Source organism: Pecten maximus, chromosome 1, assembly GCF_902652985.1.
Source record: "Pecten maximus chromosome 1, xPecMax1.1, whole genome shotgun sequence".
In the NCBI taxonomy this organism is placed as follows: domain Eukaryota; kingdom Metazoa; phylum Mollusca; class Bivalvia; order Pectinida; family Pectinidae; genus Pecten; species Pecten maximus.
The window spans coordinates 5,421,745-5,446,167 of NC_047015.1; the positions used below are offsets into that span (position 1 = coordinate 5,421,745).

The 24,423-nt window shown below is 36.9% G+C and overlaps 1 protein-coding gene across 1 annotated transcript in view; it reads left to right on the forward strand.

The window, feature by feature from the left end:
- Window positions 1-23,736, forward strand: part of LOC117323050 (UBX domain-containing protein 8-like) — a 64,368-nt gene extending 40,632 nt beyond the window's left edge. The window contains exons 5-7 of the mRNA XM_033878053.1: window positions 9,874-10,005; window positions 12,955-13,071; window positions 21,223-23,736. Of these exons, the coding sequence (XP_033733944.1) occupies window positions 9,874-10,005; window positions 12,955-13,071; window positions 21,223-21,387 (414 nt within the window). The 3' untranslated portion in view covers window positions 21,388-23,736. The remainder of the gene's footprint in view (window positions 1-9,873; window positions 10,006-12,954; window positions 13,072-21,222) is intronic.
- The last annotated feature ends 687 nt before the right edge of the window (window positions 23,737-24,423 follow it).

Sequence of the window (24,423 nt, forward strand, 5' to 3'; positions counted from 1 at the left end):
CAGAGAAGCGTGACTCGGTGATGTGTAAAGGAATTTCGGGTTATTGAGGCCAACACCTGACGCAGGCAGGTATACAGTAGAGAAAACCTACTAGCTCAAATTTGCTGTGTTTGTAAACAAAGGCTTGTATTTCAACATGCATTGTAGACCTATATATGGAAATAACCTGAGCTGATGTGTTGTTGGCAGAAATCGGTCACTGCTATCTTTCAAAAGATAATAATTTATAGGGGGCAGGTCAATTTAATTAGGACATTTACAAATGTCACTGAAATAAACTGCATCACCATAAACTGGGTTTTCAACGAAGAAATTCCATTGTCCAGAATGTTTGTTCTGTGTAAGAGATGATCTTTACAACATTCCATTTTCTACAGATTACATATTATACACTTTTATATTGAAGTGATTCACTTAATTGAAGTTACTTTAAAATATCATGAGGAGTTAGTGTGGTGGTTATTTGTAATACCATGAGGAGTTAGTGTGGTGGTTATTTGTAATACCATGAGGAGTTAGTGTGGTGGTTATTTGCAAAAAATCTCATCAGGTTTAATGCTGTGAAAAGGTATATCTTTTTCATGACAAGTGAAGCACTCAGTCTTATTTACGATTGTATGCTATCTTGTATATCCATCCAGGGTGATTCTACACATTGAAATTACAGTCATGTAGTTAGGCATCATGTCAGTAACAACAAAATAAACACAACTGATATTATTCTGCTGGTATTTAGCCCATCATCTGCTGTATAAGTCCTAAGGTATTCAGCCAATCTTCTGCTGTAAAAGTCATAATAAACAGAACTGATATTATTCTGCTGGTATTTAGCCCCTGCTGTAAAAGTCCTAATAAACTGAACTGATATTAATCTGCTGGTATTTAGCCCCTGCTGTAAAAGTCCTAATAAACAGAACTGATATTAATCTGCTGGTATTTAGCCCCTGCTGTAAAAGTCCTAATAAACAGAACTGATATTAATCTGCTGGTATTTAGCCCCTGCTGTAAAAGTCCTAATAAACAGAACTGATATTAATCTGCTGGTATTTAGCCCCTGCTGTAAAAGTCCTAATAAACAGAACTGATATTAATCTGCTGGTATTTAGCCCCTGCTGTAAAAGTCCTAATAAACTGCCTTCCCTGTGATTTATCAACACTGTGTATACTTTGTAATGATCAAAGTATACTGAAAGGATGTTATAGAATGTAATAATGGTGTACATGAAAGATAGGGAACAGGCACTCTGTCATCTAGAAAAACATCATCGGTTTCATCCATGTATGTTTAGTACCCTCATCATCAGTTTGGGGTTGATCTGACTTCTCCTCGACAGAACATTTATGGGACAGAGTTGGACGGAAGGATTATAGACAAAGGCCGAACCCTCCAATCAACGTCGCACAGTTGATGTTAGTGCCAGATAAGGAATGGAACCGTATACCAATGAGGAGGGTCAGTACCCTGACCAATGAGGAGGGTCAGTACCCTGACCAATGAGGAGGGTCAGTACCCTGACCAATGAGGAGGGTCAGTACCCTGACCAATGAGGAGGGTCAGTACCCTGACCAATGAGAAGGGTCAGTACCCTGACCAATGAGGAGGGTCAGTACCCTGACCAATGAGAAGGGTCAGTACCCTGACCAATGAGGAGGGTCAGTACCCTGACCAATAAAGAGGGTCAGTACCCTGACCAATGAGGAGGGTCAGTACCCTGACCAATGAGGGTCAGTACCTGACCAATGAGGAAGGTCAGTACCCTGACCAATGAGGAGGGTCAGTACCTGACCAATGAGGAGGGTCAGTACCCTGACCAATGAGGAGGGTCAGTACCCTGACCAATGAAGAGGGTCAGTACCCTGACCAATGAGGAGGGTCAGTACCCTGACCAATGAGGAGGGTCAGTACCCTGACCAATGAGGAAGGTCAGTATCAATTCAATACACAAAAGAGTCTGTACAACCACTTAGCTCATAGGGGGCATTGATATTGATGGGCCCCGAACGTTATTCATTTTGAGAGGGGTACACATGAATAAATCTGAAATTCAATGAAGGTTAAACATACATGGATAAAGTTTTCCTGGATGACACACAGAGTGGTTTACTATCCTGCAATTACACCATTATTACATTCTATTAAACATTTTTTTTCCTGTGGATAATTGTGTTTCTTTTTCGTTTCAGTATATTACCGTAGTTACAGTATATGTAGTTACCTGGTAGCCATGCATCTCAATGTATTAGTGCTGTCTGTCAGTCTATGATTTCAGCCGAATAAACTATAAATAATATAATCGTAATGCATCATGTAAGTAATGTCATAACAATCTTATTTCTCTTCTATGTAAGTTTTGGACTGTAAATATCCATCAGAAAATCTGATACTTGTTATATGGAGTAGACTCAATAGCTCGGATGTGACTCTTACGTGATATTACAGTCTTCCTCCCTGTGTTGTAAGTGAACACTGACAAAAAGATGGGGCGGAAAAGCAAAGAGCTTAGAATTAAGCAGAAAAAAGGATTGTGCAAGCGTTTGAAAGAATATGGTGGTTTGGGATGTTAATAGAAAAAAACGTGTCAGATGGTATAAAGAACAAAAATCTGGACAGTTGATAATGATTGCAAAAAGATGATGTTTTCTGACTAAAATCAAATAATATTGTGTTTGGAGAAAAGACTTAAGTGAACATCCCTATCGTGTGTATCGTAATGTAAGGGAACTTTGAAGGTGTAGGGTTGTTTGTGTTTGGATGGTGTTGGTACTTTGGTTGCTGTAGATGGAGACAGCAATGCTCTGAAATAAATCATTTGTGGTCAGCAGTTGTTCACCTTTTTCACAATAACAGCTGCATCTTCATGTATGATAATCCACCAGGGCATCCATAGTCAATGCAAACCTGGAAGAAAATAACATAACATGACTGAATGCCCAATTCAATGCCATAATTGTGTCATAATGTTTAACTCATAGCATGCTGAAGAGGGCTAGTATACTGTCATAATGTTTAGATCATAACATGCTGAGGAAGGCTAGTACTGTCATAATGTTTAGATCATAGCATGCTGAGGAGGGCTAGTACTGTCATAATGTTTAGATCATAGCATGCTGAGGAGGGCTAGTACTGTCATAATGTTTAGATCATAACATGCTGAGGAGGGCTAGTACTGTCATAATGTTTAGATCATAGCATGCTGAGGAGGGCTAGTATACTGTCATAATGTTTAGATCATAGCATGCTGAGGAAGGCTAGTACTGTCATAATGTTTAGATCATAGCATGCTGAGGAGGGCTAGTACTGTCATAATGTTTAGATCATAGCATGCTGAGGAGGGCTAGTATACTGTCATAATGTTTAGATCATAGCATGCTGAGGAAGGCTAGTACTGTCATAATGTTTAGATCATAGCATGCTGAGGAAGGCTAGTACTGTCATAATGTTTAGATCATAACATGCTGAGGAAGAGCTAGTACTGTCATAATGTTTAGATCATAACATGCTGAGGAGGGCTAGTATACTGTCATAATGTTTAGATCATAACATGCTGAGGAAGGGCTAGTACTGTCATAATGTTTAGATCATAACATGCTGAGGAAGGCTAGTACTGTCATAATGTTTAGATCATAGCATGCTGAGGAGGGCTAGTATACTGTCATAATGTTTAGATCATAACATGCTGAGGAAGGGCTAGTACTGTCATAATGTTTAGATCATAGCATGCTGAGGAGGGCTAGTACTGTCATAATGTTTAGATCATAACATGCTGAGGAAGGCTAGTACTGTCATAATGTTTAGATCATAACATGCTGAGGAAGGGCTAGTACTGTCATAATGTTTAGATCATAACATGCTGAGGAGGGCTAGTATACTGTCATAATGTTTAGATCATAAGCATGCTGAGGAAGGGCTAGTACTGTCATAATGTTTAGATCATAACATGCTGAGGAAGGCTAGTACTGTCATAATGTTTAGATCATAGCATGCTGAGGAGGGCTAATACTGTCATAATGTTTAGATCATAACATGCTGAGGAAGGCTAGTACTGTCATAATGTTTAGATCATAACATGCTGAGGAGGGCTAGTATACTGTCATAATGTTTAGATCATAGCATGCTGAGGAGGGCTAGTATACTGTCATAATGTTTAGATCATAACATGCTGAGGAAGGCTAGTGCTGTCATAATGTTTAGATCATAACATGCTGAGGAGGGCTAGTATACTGTCATAATGTTTACATCATAGCATGCTGAGGAAGGCTAGTACTGTCATAATGTTTAGATCATAGCATGCTGAGGAAGGCTAGTACTGTCATAATGTTTAGATCATAGCATGCTGAGGAGGGCTAGTACTGTCATAATGTTTAGATCATACAAAATGTAGCATGCTGAGGAGGGCTAGTATACTGTCATAATGTTTAGATCATAACATGCTGAGGAGGGCTAGTATACTGTCATAATGTTTAGATCATAGCATGCTTTGGAAGCTAGGCTGTATTGAAATTTAGTGGTCAAATAGATTGTCAATATACAGTATAGAATATGGCTATAGATTTATAAAAAAAAAACTTCTTTTGAATAAGCAAGAAGCATATAAGATCGGCTGGGGAATTTACAGTACAGCATGTTTGATTTAACGGGCTTTTTATGATTCATTTATCCTGAATATTGCATGGTACATTAAACATGAATAGTCGAGAGGAATTTCACTACCTGCTTTCAGAGATTTACACTGGATATTTTATAAATGGAGTCCTTTTCCAGGTTAAATCTTTTGCTTCTGTATCCATATGTTTAATGGAATTCCTGAGAAAAAGTGGCCAGGTCACAGCTTTAAGTGTTTTATTTATATCTCATATTGGTGTGTGTGTTTGTTGACTTGCCTTCTAACCAGTCATTTCTCTGCATTTGACACACCCATCCTAGTACATAAAGGTGAATGACCTTCACCTAGACCTGCCATTCTTAAAATACTTTCCAACCAATCGGGATCCCCTGCTGTGACACACTTTACATTGCATGACTTATATATATATTTTGTGTCTGGTTAGCAGATGTGTAGGTTTCGCTAACATTGTAGGAATGAATGAAATAAAATACCATTTTATAGTACATAGCTACTCCAATGTTCAGAATGGACAGTTTGAATTACATTGTATTGAACTTAATTGTTAGCCCATTGACATATTGAAAAGAGTAAAATGTTTTCATTGAACTACAGTGTATAATAAAAAAGAGATTATAAAGTTGTTCAATGTTATTTTCACAATTTGAAATTGTAACATTATCCAATGTTATTTTCACAATTAAAAATTTCAGTATTTATGGAAGTATTAAATGTATATCTTCTGAAATATCATCAGTTATATAATTTTGTCAGTAATATATGTTTGTTACAGAAGTCTTATAACATATGACATGTGACATATGGGACAAGCCTCCATTCATTGGATTTCATCATCTTACTGCAGAATATTCAGTTGCCTCATTTGCCATTTTAAATGCTTATTAAAGCTTATGTAAAATATGGCACAGCTGTTTGGTTTTGTCATATTTCTCTTAAGCAGATTATATCCATATAAACATGTTTCTATTTGATTGGCTGAAATATCACCATGGTTATATTATCTACGATACAAACTCAGTGATGTAAATAGTCCTTTATTGTTCAATAATCATACCTTGCTCCTAAGTTGCTAAAAGCAATATTTACTTCATGGCTCCTGCCATAGTTTTGCTTTCTATCTGTTTTTAGCCCACCATCATCAGATGGTGGGCTATTCAAATCGCCCTGTGTCCGTGGTCCGTGGTCCGTCCGTCCGTCCGTCCCTCCGTCCATCCGTCCCTCCGTCCGTAAACAATTCTTGTTATCGCTATTTCTCAGAAAGTACTAAAGGGATCTTTCTCAAATTTCATATGTAGGTTCCCCTTGGTGCCTAGTTATGCATATTGCGTTTTGAGACCAATCGTAAAACAACATGGCCGACAGGCAGCCATCTTGGATTTTGACAATTGAAGTTTGTTATCGCTATTTCTGAGAAAGTGCTGAAGGGATCTTTCTCAAATTTCATATGAAGGTTCCCCTTGGTGCCTAGTTATGCATATTGCGTATTGAGACCAATCAGATAACAACATGGCCGACAGGCAGCCATCTTGGATTTTGACAATTGAAGTTTGTTATCGCTATTTCTGAGAATGTACTGAATGGATCTTTCTCAAATTTCATGTGTAAGTTCCCCTTGGTGCTTAGTTATGCATATTGCGTTTTGAGACCAATCCGAAAACAACATGGCCGACAGGCAGCCATCTTGGATTTTGACAATTGAAGTTTGTTATCACTATTTCTGAGAAAGTCTTTAAGGGATCTTTCTGAAATTTCATATGTAAGTTTCCCTTGGCGCCTAGTTATGCATATTGCGTTTTGAGACCAATCAGAAAACAACATGGCCGACAGGCAGCCATCTTGGATTTTGACAATAGAAGTTTGTTATCACTATTTCTGAGAAAGTACTGAATGGATCTTTCTGAAATTTCATATGTAAGTTTCCCTTGGTGCCTAGTTATGCATATTGCGTTTTGAGACCAATCTGAAAACAACATGGCCGACAGGCAGCCATCTTGAATTTTGACAATTGAAGTTTGTTATCACAATTTCTGAGAAAGTATTTATAGGGTCTTTCTGAAATTTCATATGTAAGTTTCCCTTGGTGCCTAGTTATGCATATTGCATTTTGAGACCAATCTAAAAATAACATGGCCGACAGGCAGCCATCTTGGATTTTGACAATAGAAGTTTGTTATCACTATTTCTGAGAAAGTACTGAATGGATCTTTCTGAAATTCATATGTAAGTTTCCCTTGGTGCCTAGTTATGCATATTGCGTTTTGAGACCAATCTGAAAACAACATGGCCGACAGGCAGCCATCTTGAATTTTGACAATTGAAGTTTGTTATCACAATTTCTGAGAAAGTATTTATGGGGTCTTTCTGAAATTTCATATGTAAGTTTCCCTTGGTGCCTAGTTATGCATATTGCGTTTTGAGACCAATCTGAAAACAACATGGCCCACAGGCAGCCATCTTGGATTTTGACAATTGAAGTTAGTTATCACAATTTCTGAGAAAGTATTTATGGGTCTTTCTCAAATTTCATATGGAGGTTCCCCTTGGTGCCTAGTTATGCATATTGCATTTTGAGACCAATCTAAAAATAACATGGCCGACAGGCAGCCATCTTGGATTTTGACAATTGAAGTTAGTTATCACTATTTCTGAGAAAGTACTGAATGGATCTTTCTGAAATTTCATATGTAAGTTTCCCTTGGTGCCTAGTTATGCATATTGCATTTTGAGACCAATCTGAAAATAACATGGCCGACAGGCAGCCATCTTGGATTTTGACAATTGAAGTTTGTTATCGCTATTTCTGAGAAAGTACTGAAGGGATCTTTCTCAAATTTCATATGGAGGTTCCCCTTGTAGCCTCGTTATGCTTATTGCATTTTGAGATCAATTGGAAAACAATATGGCCGACAGACCGCCATCTTGGATTTTGACAATTGAAGTTTGTTATTTCTATTTCTCAAAGTACTGAATGGATCTTTCTCAAACTTCATAAGTAGGTTCCCCTTGGTCCCTTGTATTGCATTTTTGGACCAGTCTGTCCTGAAAACAACCTAGTAAACAAACAGCCATTATCGTTAAATCTCAAATTTCTTATATAGCTAGGATTCCCTTGTTTGAAAAGTACTGGAGGGATGTCTCAATTTGCACAGATTAGTAAAATGAAGGGAAAAGTAGAGAAAAGATCAATCTGACATGGAACCTATGAAGATCATTCAATGGTGGGCGCCAAGATCCCTCTGGGATCTCTTGTTATCTTAAAGAATATCTAATTAATGAGGTTTACATTCCAAACGATATCTGAATCCAGTGATGGATAATTCAAGAGAAAGGAAGTGATCATGAATATTTTCAAACATAGATTTCACATATTTTCAAACATTAAACTAAAAAAAAAAAAAAAAAGACAAAACAAATTTTCTTTATTAAAAAGTTAAAAAAAAAGAAAGATGTGCATTGTGTTATACGTATCTTACCTATTTGGCTAGGATCACAGTGTTTCTTACTGACATAATCATGGAGGGCATATCAAAGTCATTATATGGTTGGAGTTTGTGTCCTGGTTTTCTACTGCGAATATATGATTTCATTAGAACTTAGATTATGTGAGCTTACTCGTATCTAAGTTATACATTGTTAACATTTCAACACATTTAACTCCTGATACCTAGATTTTGTGCCTGTTTTGGTTAATATTTAGGTACATGGGTCCTGTCATTCTCTAAATATAGGTTATCATTAGTAGATTTATCTATCCCTAGGTGAGTCACTGTTAAGATTGATTACAATGTAACTTTTATAAAGATACATTATTTCGTTTTATCAAAGTATCCACAGATGACATACATTTAACTTGATTGCTGATTATCTATCATAAACCATATTTATCTGTAATAAGCTCTGGAGGCCGACATACAAACTCTAACACAGAGTCAGGGTTTGTCTTATGACAGGACAAAGCAATATATCAATCGTATCTAAGTTTCCTGAATAGCTATAGATATGTGATGGGCTTAAAGTTTGGAATGAACTTAATTATTATCCCCTCGCAACAAAGTCGGTAGGGGTTATAGAGTTCACCCTTTTCTAGAGCTCTAGCAACTTCATTTTAACCAGAGTCAAACTTCATGCATTGTTCAGGTAGGAGTATACCTTGAATGAGTAGTTTTTCAGGCTGCCAATTCAAGGTCAAGGATATCTAAATAAGGTCATCGTTGCTATTTATAAAAAAATCTTTGTCAGCACTCTAGCAACTTCATTTTTAACCAATTTTCAATAAAACTTCATACATTGTCAAGTATGAGTATATCTCGAAAGAGTTCATGTTTCAGACTGCCATGGTCAAGGATGAGGTCGCTGTTGCTATTTACAGAGTATCTTTGTCATCGTTCTAGCAACTTTTTTTAAACAGATTTGATAATTCCCCATGTAATGCTCAAAAATGACAATAACTTGAATGTGTTAGCATCAGGGCTTATTAATTGGAGGATAATTCACTGGAAGGGAGAAGGTATTTGTATTGCTTGTGATGCCTTGTTACTAGGCATGGTTTATTAGCTTGCCTATATAGTCCCATTTAAGGAAGCAATTAAGTAAGCAATGTATATCACTTATAATTGACTGGTAGCTTACCTAAGGTGGTTAGGACTTAAAATTGTATAAATGGTGGGGCTGACCTCAAAGGGAACTGATGGGAAGGACCAAAAGGGAGAAATTGGTTATATTGCTATAAACGGCTTGGTTTCTGGATCGAAGCAATGGATATTATCAATCTTGTCAATTTTGAAAACAAAAACACATTTTAAACTTCTTCTCCAGTTCAGCCGGTGCCATTGAGCTGAAATCGGTGGGAATATTAAGGAAGGGAAACAAAGTTGTTATTTTTTGGCCTCATAAAAACTTAGCCATGGAGTCCATTTTGTAACATGATTGCACAATCCAATATGGTTTTCCTGAACAACACATACTTGGCTCTAACTTACATGGAATGATCCTGAGATGGTCCTGACCAAGTGATGTTATTTCTCAGATTGCTGGGAAATCCAAGATGGGCACCATTGCACAGTATTGCACAATTCCAAGTGTTATCACTGTTCTACTGTTTATGTATACTACAATAGTACCCTACTAGGGTCTGTAAAGTCAGATGGCCATTACTTTTAGACCAGTTTTTCACTGAAATATTTATTGTGGATAATTTGATGTATGTATACCAGTAAGCTTACATTTATGAAAAAATAATGTTTTTCAGGGTGAAATAATAGTTGATAATGAAGGAAAAAAACAGTCGGAGATTGCTGCCCATCACCGTCATTTACCTGAGAGTATTAATGAGGACGTACTACAGGCAGCCAAGCAGGAGTTACAGAGACGAAATAAAAAGGTGAAATAATACTTTATCCTGCAACTGCCACACACACTGCCCGATAACTACTGATGGATAAACGTATGCTTTATCAATCAATACAAGTGCTTTATATGTCAATACGTTCCACATCTGATGGGGCTACTTTCAACTTGACCCTGAACTGTAACCTTTGAACAGTGACACACGTGTGTGTCTGTTGTCTACAGTAGATGTTCGCGAAATCTAAATCATTTTGTTGATTGTCTACATATAGTAAATTTAGTGAGTCTTTGTCAGGAATATTTTGTATTTGTGTTATATTTCCATACATGTTAAAGTGAAATTGAACTATCTTGCAATGGCGCATTAATAGTTTCAGGGTAGTAGATACACACACAAGTCGTATCTGTAGCAGTACACTTCACTCAGGGTCACTCATACCCGAGAAAGGAAAATGGAAATTTATTTGTTCTGAATGTCATCAACTTGTAGAAAATTGTTGCAAGATAAACAGAATTCACCGCTAGTATCTTACAATACAATGTTTAATTTGGCTTGTCGAGTCAGCTCAGCTTTTCCATGTCAAGCACCAAAATGAATAAACATACTAACCATGTATTCTCTATGTCAATGTAGACAACAGGAATATGTGGTAAATGAAGTCCCTCCTCAGAAGACAACAGATGAGGTCATCTTCCCGTTGTCTGTAGAGTAGGGATATTGATGAGGACATCTTCCTGTTATCTGTAGAGTAGGGATATTGATGAGGACACCTTCCTGTTGTCTGTAGAGTAGGGATATTGATGGGGACATCTTCCTGTTGTCTGTAGAGTAGGGATATTGATGAGGACACCTTCCTGTTGTCTGTAGAGTAGGGATATTGATGAGGACATCTTCCTGTTGTCTGTAGAGTAGGGGTATTGATGAGGACATCTTCCTGTTGTCTGTAGAGTAGGGATATTGATGAGGACACCTTCCTGTTGTCTGTAGAGTAGGGATATTGATGAGGACATCTTCCTGTTGTCTGTAGAGTAGGGATATTGATGGGGACATCTTCCTGTTGTCTGTAGAGTAGGGATATTGATGAGGACATCTTCCTGTTGTCTGTAGAGTAGGGATATTGATGAGGACATCTTCCTGTTGTCTGTAGAGTAGGGATATTGATGGGGACATCTTCCTGTTGTCTGTAGAGTAGGGATATTGATGAGGACATCTTCCTGTTGTAGAGTAGGGATATTGATGAGGACATCTTCCTGTTGTCTGTAGAGTAGGGATATTGATGAGGACACCTTCATGTTGTCTGTAGAGTAGGGATATTGATGAGGACATCTTCCTGTTGTCTGTAGAGTAGGGATATTGATGGGGACATCTTCCTGTTGTCTGTAGAGTAGGGATATTGATGAGGACATCTTCCTGTTGTCTGTAGAGTAGGGATATTGGGACATCTTCCTGTTGTCTGTAGAGTAGGGATATTGATGAGGACATCTTCCTGTTGTCTGTAGAGTAGGGATATTGATGGGGACATCTTCTGTTGTCTGTAGAGTAGGGATATTGATGGGGACATCTTCCTGTTGTCTGTAGAGTAGGGATATTGATGGGGACATCTTCCTGTTGTCTGTAGAGTAGGGATATTGATGAGGACATCTTCCTGTTGTCTGTAGAGTAGGGATATTGATGAGGACATCTTCCTGTTGTCTGTAGAGTAGGGATATTGATGGGGACATCTTCCTGTTGTCTGTAGAGTAGGGATATTGATGAGGACATCTTCCTGTTGTCTACTGAGTAGGGATATTGATGAGGACATCTTCCTGTTGTCTGTAGAGTAGGGATATTGATGAGGACACCTTCCTGTTGTCTGTAGAGTAGGGATATTGATGAGGACATCTTCCTGTTGTCTGTAGAGTAGGGATATTGATGAGGACATCTTCCTGTTGTCTGTAGAGTAGGGATATTGATGAGGAGACTTCCTGTTGTCTGTAGAGTAGGGATATTGATGAGGACACCTTCCTGTTGTCTGTAGAGTAGGGATATTGATGAGGACACCTTCCTGTTGTCTGTAGAGTAGGGATATTGATGGGGACATCTTCCTGTTGTCTACTGAGTAGGGATATTGATGAGGACACCTTCCTGTTGTCTGTAGAGTAGTGATATTGATGAGGACACCTTCCTGTTGTCTGTAGAGTAGGGATATTGATGAGGACATCTTCCTGTTGTCTACTGAGTAGGGATATTGATGAGGACATCTTCCTGTTGTCTGTAGAGTAGTGATATTGATGAGGACACCTTCCTGTTGTCTGTAGAGTAGGGATATTGATGAGGACATCTTCCTGTTGTCTGTAGAGTGGGGATATTGATGGGGACATCTTCCTGTTGTCTGTAGAGTAGTGATATTGATGAGGACATCTTCCTGTTGTAGAGTAGGGATATTGATGGGGACATCTTCCTGTTGTCTGTAGAGTAGGGATATTGATGAGGACATCTTCCTGTTGTCTGTAGAGTAGGGATATTGATGGGGACATCTTCCTGTTGTCTGTAGAGTAGGGATATTGATGGGGACATCTTCCTGTTGTCTGTAGAGTAGGGATATGGATGGGGACATCTTCCTGTTGTCTGTAGAGTAGGGATATTGATGGGGACATCTTCCTGTTGTCTGTAGAGTAGGGATATTGATGAGGACACATTCCTGTTGTCCACTGAGTAGGGATATTGATGAGGACATCTTCCTGTTGTCCACTGAGTAGGGACATTGATGAGGACACCTTCCTGTTGTCTGTAGAGTAGGGATATGGATGAGGACACATTCCTGTTGTCCACTGAGTAGGGATATTGGTGAAGGGGATTATAAAAATAAAGGGCCTAGCCTTCCAAGGAATTGAATGGTGTCAATAGGGATCAAATTGCCTGATTTGTCTAGGTTAGTGGAGGAGAAAGGGACTAGTGGCATTGTTGGACTTGAATTCATGATTGTATAATTTCAATTTGTAGAAGATGCATCTCCCAGATGAACCACCAGATGGAGCTCCAGACTGTGTACTGGTGACATTACGGACTCCACTGAGGGATCTACAACAACGAAGATTTAAACACACAGATACCATACAGGTAAAGATTATATTTGTTCTAGAGGGTTTTACAAATTAGTCATTTAGTTTAAAACAGATGACTGCAGATCATTTATCAGATTGGTTATTGTTTGTTTGAGTTCTGTGGTGTTGGTGTTACCATGGACATGGTATAATGATAATAAAATAACTAATTGGGATTGCACCATGCCTGTTCTTACTTTTACTATCTGGGATTTCTCCAGTTTTAATTTTGACCAAAATCACCTCTGAGTCTTAAAAGTTTTGATAGGATCTTGTCTTTTGGGGTATAAGGCCATGTTAAAAGAGGCAGGAATGAAGCAGAATTGGACTAAAAGGGTGGCCAGGTAGCTCAGTTTGTTTGTCTGTCTGGTTCAAGTTCTAGTCTTCAGGTTGGGGCATTTTGATATGCCCATTAAAGATCATTGTATTATTTTCTGTATGTAGGTCTTGTTTGGTCTTTACATGTAGGTCACCTGAGACAAAGTCTCAAATGAACTATTGTGATTCCGGCATCACAGTTGTCTGTCATGCTTCGTAAACAATTTACATTTTCAACTTCTTTTCAATAACCAAGAGGATATTGGGCCAGTAGCATGCTGGTTTTAAGGGCAACAAATCACCAGCTTAGACTTCAGATGTAGGTTTGCCATGTTATTATGTGATTTAGAAGGAGGAGGGGAAAGATGGGAAAAGTAGAGAAAAGAACTTCATAGGACCAACAAAAATCAGTCAGTGATGGATGCCAAGATCACCCTGGGATCTCTTGCTTTTGACCTTTGTATTTATAGCATAGTTGACCAGAGATCTCCTCTCTTAGCTTTCAACTGATCACTTTGTTTGGTAGACTTTACTTTCATGACATATTGTAGACTTTATCATGACATATTGTAGACTTTATCATCATGACATATTGTAGACTTTATCATCATGGCATATTGTAGACTTTATCATCATGACATATTGTAGACTTTATCATCATGGCATATTGTAGAATTTATCATGACATATTGTAGACTTAATCATGACATATTGTAGACTTTATCATCATGACATATTGAAGACTTTATCATCATGACATATTGTAGACTTTATCATCATAACATATTGTAGACTTTATCATCATGACATATTGTAGACTTTATCATCATGACATATTGTAGAATTTATCATCATGACATATTGTAGACTTTATCATCATGACATATTGTAGACTATCATCATGACATATTGTAGACTATCATCATGGCATATTGTAGACTTTATCATCATGACATATTGTAGAATTTATCATCATGACATATTGTAGACTTTATCATCATGACATATTGTAGACTTTATCATCATAGCATATTGTAGACTATCATCATGACATATTGTAGACTATCATCATGACATATTGTAGACTTTATCATCATGACATATTGTAGAATTTATCATCATGACATATTGTAGACTATCATCATGACATATTGTAGACTATCATCATGACATATTGTAGGCTATCATCATGACATATTGTAGACTTTATCATCATGACATATTGTAGACTATCATCATGACATATTGTAGACTATCATCATGACATATTGTAGACTTTATCATGACATATTGTAGACTTTATCATCATGACATATTGTAGACTTTATCATGACATATTGTAGACTTTATCATGACATATTGTAGACTTTATGATCATAACATATTGTAGACTTTATCATCATGACATATTGTAGACTTTATCATCATGACATATTGTAGAATTTATCATCATGACATATTGTAGACTTTATCATCATGACATATTGTAGACTATCATCATGACATATTGTAGACTATCATCATGGCATATTGTAGACTTTATCATCATGACATATTGTAGAATTTATCATCATGACATATTGTAGACTTTATCATCATGACATATTGTAGACTTTATCATCATAGCATATTGTAGACTATCATCATGACATATTGTAGACTATCATCATGACATATTGTAGACTTTATCATCATGACATATTGTAGAATTTATCATCATGACATATTGTAGACTATCATCATGACATATTGTAGACTATCATCATGACATATTGTAGGCTATCATCATGACATATTGTAGACTTTATCATCATGACATATTGTAGACTATCATCATGACATATTGTAGACTATCATCATGACATATTGTAGACTTTATCATGACATATTGTAGACTTTATCATCATGACATATTGTAGACTTTATCATGACATATTGTAGACTTTATCATGACATATTGTAGACTTTATCATCATGACATATTGTAGACTTTATCATCATGACATATTGTAGACTTTATCATGACATTTGTAGACTTTATCATGACATATTGTAGACTTTATCATGACATATTGTAGAATTTATCATGACATATCGGAGACTTTATCATCATGACAGGTTGTAGGTATTGTGATACGACCATTATTATTGAGCTATTGCTGTTTTTAAAGCAATTGAGTCTGAACTGGTTATCTTTTCTGTCAATTCAACCAATCATGTTGGTTTTGCAGTTTTCTTTTTAGGTCACCTGAGACAAAGTCTCAAGTGACCTATTCTAATCCCCTTTTGTCCGTCGTCGTGCGTCGTGCGTCCGTAAACAATTTACATTTTCGACTTCTTCTCCAAAACCCACAAACCAAATTCTATGAAATTTGGCAGGAAGCTTCTATGGCTAAAGGTCAACCAAAATTGTAAATTATATGGTCCCCACCCCCCACGGGCCTGAGGGGCGTGGCCAAAAAGGGTCAAATTGACTAAAACTTCAAAAATCTTCTTCTCTACTCTCAGATATGCAGGAATCAAACACTCTTCATAGATGAAAGGGTCTTAAGGTGTTTTACCAAAATTGTAAATTTCATGACCCAGGGGTTTCACGTTTGCCCCTGGGGAGGGGCTAAACTTTACTATAGTTTATATAGGGAAATCACATTTTTGACTTTAATTTGTTTTCTTTCTATTGGAATTCATTCTAATTTTGTAAACATTGTCAGCATGGGATGACAGTTTGATGGCATGCACATGTTGGCCCTGACTGACCCCCAGGGGCTGATGGGCGGGGCTAAAAAGGGCCAAATTGACTGAAATTTCACAAATCTTCTTCTCTACTCTCAGATATGATAGAATCAAATACACTTCATAGATGGCTGGGTTTGAAAGTTCTTTACCAAAATTGTGAATTTCATGACCCTGGGGTCTCAAGTTTGCCCCTGGGGCGGGGCTAAACTTTACTATAGTTTATATAGGGAAATCACATTTTTGACTTTAATTTGTTTTATTTCTATTGGAATTCATTCTAATTTTGTAAACATTGTCAGCGTGGGATGACAGTTTGATGGCATGCACATGTTGGCCCTGACTGACCCCCCTGGGGCTGATGGACGGGGCTAAAAAGGTTCAAATTGACTGAAATTTCAAAAATCTTCTTCTCAAGACTGAAATAAGGTTGAATCAAATACTCTTTATAGTTTGAAGGGTCTTATGGTGCTTTATTGAAATTTTAAATTTCATGACCCTGGGGTCACAAGTTTGCCCCTGGGGAGGGGGTAAATTTTACTATAGTTTATATAGGGAAATCACATTCAATTAAATAAACTGAAATATTTCAAATCTCAGGTGACCGCGTTAAGGCCCATGGGCCTCTTGTTCTATACAACATACCATTTTTGATGATTTTAAAAAGATATCTTGTTTTTCAGAGTCTTAAACTTGTGGAGAGATCTCTATATTGTTCAGTCAATCTTTCAGAAATTCTGACTTAGTTATTATGATATGAAGTTTGACCTTATTATTTTTATTCATGTGGCAAATATTCTGGTTGAATCTCCATATTTTTATGTATTTGTTACACACTTCTTCTGGTCAGATTATAGCCTTCCATGTTTCACTATGGAGATTGTATACTTCAGCAGTTCTCAGGTCTTTATGAGAGTGAATTTCTACATGTACTTGACACATAGACTTACGACCGATCCCTAAAAAAAGTTTGACGATAATAGACAGGTATACATCTACGAACTGAAACATAACAAATACATTTGGTGATTATTAGAAATTAAAATTAATAACAAGCTGTTATCATTATTATTGATATTTTTCAACTTAATTTAATTTACAACAATTGTGAAACAAGTTATATCATTTTTTATTAATCATGTGAGGGATCTTTTGTTAATTATCAAAAATTGAAATCAATAACAAGCTGTTATTACATAATGAGCTTGCTACACTACAGAAATGTTTGAGGTATATGTTATGACAGTTTTAGAGAGCTTTTGTCTACAACAGCTGATAAACAATACAATATCATCATGAAACTACTGAATGCAAGTATACTTAGTAATGCTTTAAATTGAAATGATATTGAACCATTTCCATATAAAGAGTAAACATGCTTCAATGTATTGACTAAGTATCAGAAAGCACTAGAACTTTCTATTGTTGCACAGTGGAACACATTTCAATGTTCAAGGTGAGTAAGTGGAACTATGATCTGTTCCTAGTATGTGACCGTGCCGCAGATAATGACTGTGCTATATCTTATGTATATTTATAAACCAAGATTATAGTTACAAAACAGTGGTCAGATATATCGACCTCCACAAAGGGCAAGCGTTTGTTCCACTCTATTGTACACTCTGCTTCCCGATTTTGACCCGTTACAAGGTCTACAGTTGAGAGGTCAATTTATCAATTTTGTCTTTATACAAGACTAGACAAGTGTATCCTAAATGATCAATTCTGTCATTATACAAGACTACACAGGATGCATCCTAAATATTGCCTCATTCCACTCCCATATTTACCAGGATCTACATTCGTTGTGCAGATCTCTCTCCCCTAACATTAATGAAATGATAAACACTGTTACTGACTTATTTTAGATACTTCACTAAGGCTTTAATTTCTCACATTTAGACTGCAGAATCCTTTTTGACTTTCACAGAATTATTTTCTCGAGGTGTCCATGCAGTTGACTAATAATCAGTTTGAAAGAATGTATTTATTAAAAACTTTTAGATTAAGAAAAGAAAAACAAAAAACAAAATGCTTTAGTGTTTATAGCTCACCTGTTCAATGTGTTGCAGCATCTGTCATCTATCTTTTGTCAGGACCCCCAGACCCCTCACAAAAAAAAATTTGGCTCGCGTCTACGGTACTTGCATTATCACTAACTTACTGGACCCCCCCCCCCCATCTTTTGAAAATCCTGGATCCGCCGAAAGATGGTTTTGTCATATTTCTTGAGGATATCGCTGCGGCTACCTAAACAAGTAATAGAATGAAAATGGATGCTGTTCATATCTTAATTTCACAGAAATTAATGAAATCATTTTTCTCTAATGTATGCTCGCGATGATCCCATGTTGTGATTGTCATTTGTGGTATAGATCTAAAAACACATATATAATTGGGAAATGGCTTCATATAAGTTTGAAAGCCTTTGCCCAATCCTTTTGTATATATTGATGCAAATAAAACATGTTTTAATCAAATCGAAAAATAATATGGCCGAAAGTTGAAGCTTAATATATAAACGGTCATGCACGCATAACACACTGCGATCTCCGATTTCTGATCCGTTAGCGAAAAAAAATGTTTTAAAAGTCTTTTATTTTTGTTTTAGTCCATGTTGACTTTATAAATATGGTGTACATATTAACGAAAAGTCAATAACTTTCTCTATACACGAGCAAGTTACAAACTGTCGATATTATTCTCGCACATGATAGTCATGTCAGATATAACTTTGAATGCTTCGATGAATTTGTGCAACTTACTCTCTAGAAAACGATCCTGAATGATTGCAGATTTGCTATATTCATTTTCCGCTGGGGGGCTTTGTCCCCCTGCAGCCCCCTACCAGGGCGCTGCCCTTGACCCACCCCTCGCTAAAAACAAATCAGCTCGCGCCTTTGGTGCTCGCATTATCACTCAATTACTGGAGCCCCCTTTCTAAAATCCTGGATCCGCGCCTGTCAGATATAACTTTGAATGCTTCGATGAATTCATGCAACTTACTCTCTAGAAAATGATCCCGAATGATTGCAAATTTGCTATATTCATTTTCCCCCAGACCCCTTGCCAAAAACTTTTTTTTACTGGACCCCCCCCCCCCCCCCCCCCCAACCTCCAACCCCCAACCCGTTTCGAAAATCCTGGATCCGCGCCTGATCTGGCAGGCATTTCTTTAAACCACTTCTTAAAAACCGAAAGGGATTTAATCATGTTTGAATGGTAGGTTCCTGGGATAAAGCCAGAAAACAACCTTGACCCATATTCAAGGTCACAGGGGTCAAAATATCTTAAAACACTCAAACAACTTCTTTTCGATTAACCATAAAGCCTATAGTAAGATATTTGGCTGGTATGTTCTAGGGATAACACCTGACAAAGTTTCCAAGTAGAAATGACCTTGACCTGTACTCAAGATACTGTAGTCAATTTTGTTAACACACTTTTTGTGTTGCCAGCAAAAGCAGTAGACATATAGGGATCACAATGTTGAAAGTGGCCATTTACTATGGTGACAACAAAATATTTAATGTAAAACTAGGCACCAAGGGGACTATACATATGAAATTTGAGAAAGATCATTCTTGTAGTTACCAAGAAGAAGGGTTAACAAACTTTCTGCAAAAAATCAAAGATTGCCACCTGTATTTTACAGAAAGGGGTATAAATGTAAGATATTTAGATGAAATTTTACAAAACAGGGGAGGGTACAACTTTATATCATAAGGATGTAGTAGGCCAAGTTTGAGAAATATTGCTTCAGGTTTTTATTACATACACTTGACACAATATTTCATGCAGAACATCTACTGAAAGGGGCATAACTCTACCAAATGTTGTTGAAATTATACAAAAAGCATCACAACTTTTTATCTTACGGATGTAATATGCCAAGTTTGAGAAATATTGCTTCAGTACTTTTCTTAGATACACTTCACACAATATTTGAAACAGAATATCTACTAAGCGGGGCATACAAGAAGAAAAAAGGCACAACTATATCTCGTAAGGATTAAGTAGGCCATGTTTGAGATATATTGCTTCATTACTTTTCTAGATACACTTGACACAATATTCGGGACAGACGGTGATTCATTTTAGATACACTTGACACAATATTCGGGACAGACGGTGATTCATTTTAGATACACTTGACACAATATTCGGGACAGACGGTGATTCATTTTAGATACACTTGACACAATATTCGGGACAGACGGTGATTCATTTTAGATACACTTGACACAATATTCGGGACAGACGGTGATTCATTTTAGATACACTTGACACAATATTCGGGACAGACGGTGATTCATTTTAGATACACTTGACACAATATTCGGGACAGACGGTGATTCATTTTTGATACACTTGACACAATATTCGGGACAGACGGTGATTCATTTTAGATACACTTGACACAATATTCGGGACAGACGGTGATTCATTTTAGATACACTTGACACAATATTCGGGACAGACGGTGATTCAAATATACGCCCTAATTTTGTTGCAGGAGGTATAACTATGAAAGTCCCAATAATGTACAGATCATGTTCATATAATATTTTTGATTTGTAGATAAATGTTCACAGTGTCAAATTTAGTACCGATCAAAAGTTCTTATCACATGGAACACTCATGTAAAATACCTAAGTTGTATCCTCATTACTATTTAAAGTGGAAGTGGACATGGGCTGAAAGCAAGTGACCAGGTAGCTCAAATGGTCAAAGCATCTGTCTAGATCTAATCAACTTTTCATTGCAGTTTTCCTCTCCAACTACATATTGACACGCCAATGGATTTATAAAAAATCTTTTACCTTACTGTCTGCGTACGCCAGCGAAACCGACACTTTTGATACTGGGGGAAAGCAAAACGTTGCATTCTTATACTATTATTATAGAAAAGTATTTGTTATATAACTTTAATGGGGGTGTTTATAACCACTGAAATACTTCTGAAGTAGAGAGATACTGGCTCTCTTGGCCTCTTGTAAATTATTGGTGTACCAGTAATCTTAATTGATATACCTTTGTGTACCAGATAAACATATAAATGTTGTTGTATAAGTGATGTTTACATACAGTTCTTGTTTTTTTTATATATTTTCAGCATGTATTGGATTACATGACCTACATTGGATTTCATCAGAAGAAATATACACTGGCAACAAGTTACCCACGTCAGTGCTTGTCAGACCAAAGGGAAGTAACTCTTGCAGACATGGGCTTCAAGACGAGGACAACACTTAATGTTGAGGAGAAAGACTGGGAATAATGACAACGTTGATGATAGTGCTTGTTGTAGTAAACAGGGTCAATGTATTTTGTGTTCTTATACTCTTATTACAAGTACTTTATAAAGCTCCACTTCGATTGAAGGGAAAAGATTTTATTTTCCAAGTTTTCCAAAATAATTGTCAGGCCTATGACTTTCAAACCAGGGTCATTTTCACATATATGATGATGTAATGGAGCAAAGTGTATCTGATTTAGATGTTATCACAGTCAAAGGTCACGTCAAATAGCAAGAAGATACTGAGCTGCTGAAAGCTGTGTTCTGCATGGTTACCAAGGCATTTTTAAAGAACCTAATGGATTTGTTTCAAAGTTTCATGGTTTTCCCCCTTTTTTTTTTACTAAAATGAGTACAGTAAAACCTCACTATTAAGACCACCCGGGGGTCTGGGTCAAAGTGGTCTTAATAGCGAGGTGGTCTCAATACCATAGTGGACCAAATTGAGCTAGACCATCAGGAACCGTAACTCTTAATTGACTGAACTCAGGTGCAAGTTGTATAGATTTGGCTAAATACATGCCATAGTCTTAATTGAATAAAAACAAAGACAATTGTTTGTTTCTTACAATTTAATTAATAACCATTGGATGCCTTAAAATCACTCTCAGGTATGTTCAGATCCTTGGCGGAGTGCCTTCTCCTGTATCATGGGTCCGGAGACTGGTATCTGTTGTCCGCGTATACGCTGGAACCATTGCCACATAAGTTCATTGAGTTCTTCTACCTTTTAGTTTAGAAGGGGGGAATGCTTCATCTCAGGTGACCTATTGCAAACGCCTTTTGCCCAGCGTCGTGCGCCGTAAACAATTTACATTTTAGACTTCTCCAATACTGCTGAACCAAATTCAATGAAAATTTGCAGGAAGATTCCTTGGCCAAATGTCAATTAAAAATGCGAATTTTATGGTCCCAACCCCCAGGGGCTTGAGGGGCGGGTCCAAAAAGGTTCAATTAAATTAACTTTAATATTTCAAAACTCGGGTAAGCATTAAGGCCCGCGCCTCTTGTTGTACACAAAGATATTAATCATCATCAAGAATTACCATGTAATCTCAAGAAATTAAATACATGCATTATCCATTCATGTACTGTTTAGATCTTTGTTATAAATACTCGATGATTTACATTGTGTGTTTTACTATTTATGAAAGTTGATCATTGTAATATGTAACAGTTCATTACTGTCAGATTTGCTGTCTGAGCCAATATATTGACTTCAGTATCCCATTGTTTACATAAATACTCGATTGTTTAAATGGTGATTTACTATTGATGAATGTTGATCATTATAATAGTGACAGTTCATTATTGTCAGATTTGCTGTCAGTATCCCATTGTTTACATAAATACTTGATTGTTTAAATGGTGATTTACTATTGATGAATGTTGATCATTCTAATATGCGACAGTTCATTACTGTCAGATTTGCTGTCAGTATCCCATTGTTTACATGTTTTCCTTTAGAGGTATGTTGATATCATTACTGTAGCAGTTCATGGCTGTTACTTTAATGTCGTATATGGGTTAGGTGTCTCTATTCATACATTGATTTTGAAAAAGAGTAGAAAGTTACCACTGTGAACCAAGTGATACTTTCAAATTAAGTAGTATGGTAGTGTTGTGTTTGTATAATGTCCAGAACAGTGCTATTATAACTGTATTGTTGTGCTGATCATAAGTCTTCCTGCTAAATCTTCATGATAATTACCTGGTCTACAGTACGTGTGTTTTCATTTTGATTCACCAGTCAAATTTGACTGGAATATTATGTCTATCTGTCCATACTCGCTCAACATCCTTGTGGGGTGCATTAACATATTCATTTCGTCAAAATATCTTCCTCACCTATAGGAGACAAATTTTCACACAATTTTCTTTTTTACTCATAATGCAGCATTAAATGTCACAGCTCATGTGCTTTTTTAACGACGGAATGAATGGAAATAAAAACAGATTTAGAAATTTGCATCGTCTTGCAGGGTACAACCCACAAGTCGATAGACAAAACACTACACCCCACAAGTTCATCCGTGCAGGGTAAATTTTTGTTTGTCTGGAAAGTTAGTGCCCTTTGTTTATTACAGTATTTAGTTTTCATCTGGAGATCAACATTTTTCGTCAGATCTCTTTGAAACTTTGTATACCTTACACTGTATAATCATAATATGATATTGTGTCTGCACCTACATTTTTTTTTTATCAATTTCATTGAAAATTGTTGGGCTTTAAAATCATGACATTTTCTGTTTGCCTGAAAAGAATTTTGATTTGATAATTTTTGCAAAAGTTATTTTTCTACTAATTCTTTGAAAAATTTTGGATTCAGCCTTTTTTTGGCAGAAGTTATTGCGTTTGATTATTTCTATTACTAAATCTTCTCTGGCTTTCTATCAATTTCTTTGAAATTTGGTAGGCTTTATTATCATGTTATCAATTTGAGTTTAATGAGTAACTATAGGGCGACTAGGCATTACTTGTTTTTCTCAAACTGTTAGAAAATTGAGCAGTGTCATTGTAGTGAAAGATGAGGTTTATAGCATGCCAGCCAGTCTCTGTTAAGGTGAGGTTTATAACATGCCAGCCAGTCCTCTGTTAAGGTGAGGTTTATAGCATGTCAGCCAGTCTCTGTTAAGGTGAGGTTATAGCATGCCAGTCAGCCACTGTTAAGGTGAGGTTTATAGTATGCCAGTCAGTCTCTGTTAAGGTGAGGTTTATAGCATGCCAGCCAGTCTCTGTTAAGGTGAGGTTTATAGTATGCCAGCCAGTCTCTGTTAAGGTGAGGTTTATAGCATGCCAGCCAGTCTCTGTTAAGGTGAGGTTTATAGCATGCCAGCCAGCCACTGTTAAGGTGAGGTTTATAGTATGCCAGCCAGTCACTGTTAAGGTGAGGTTTATAGCATGCCAGCCAGCCACTGTTAAGGTGAGGTTTATATCATGCCAGCCAGTCACTGTTAAGGTGAGGTTTATAGCATGCCAGCCAGCCACTGTTAAGGTGAGGTTTATAGTATGCCAGCC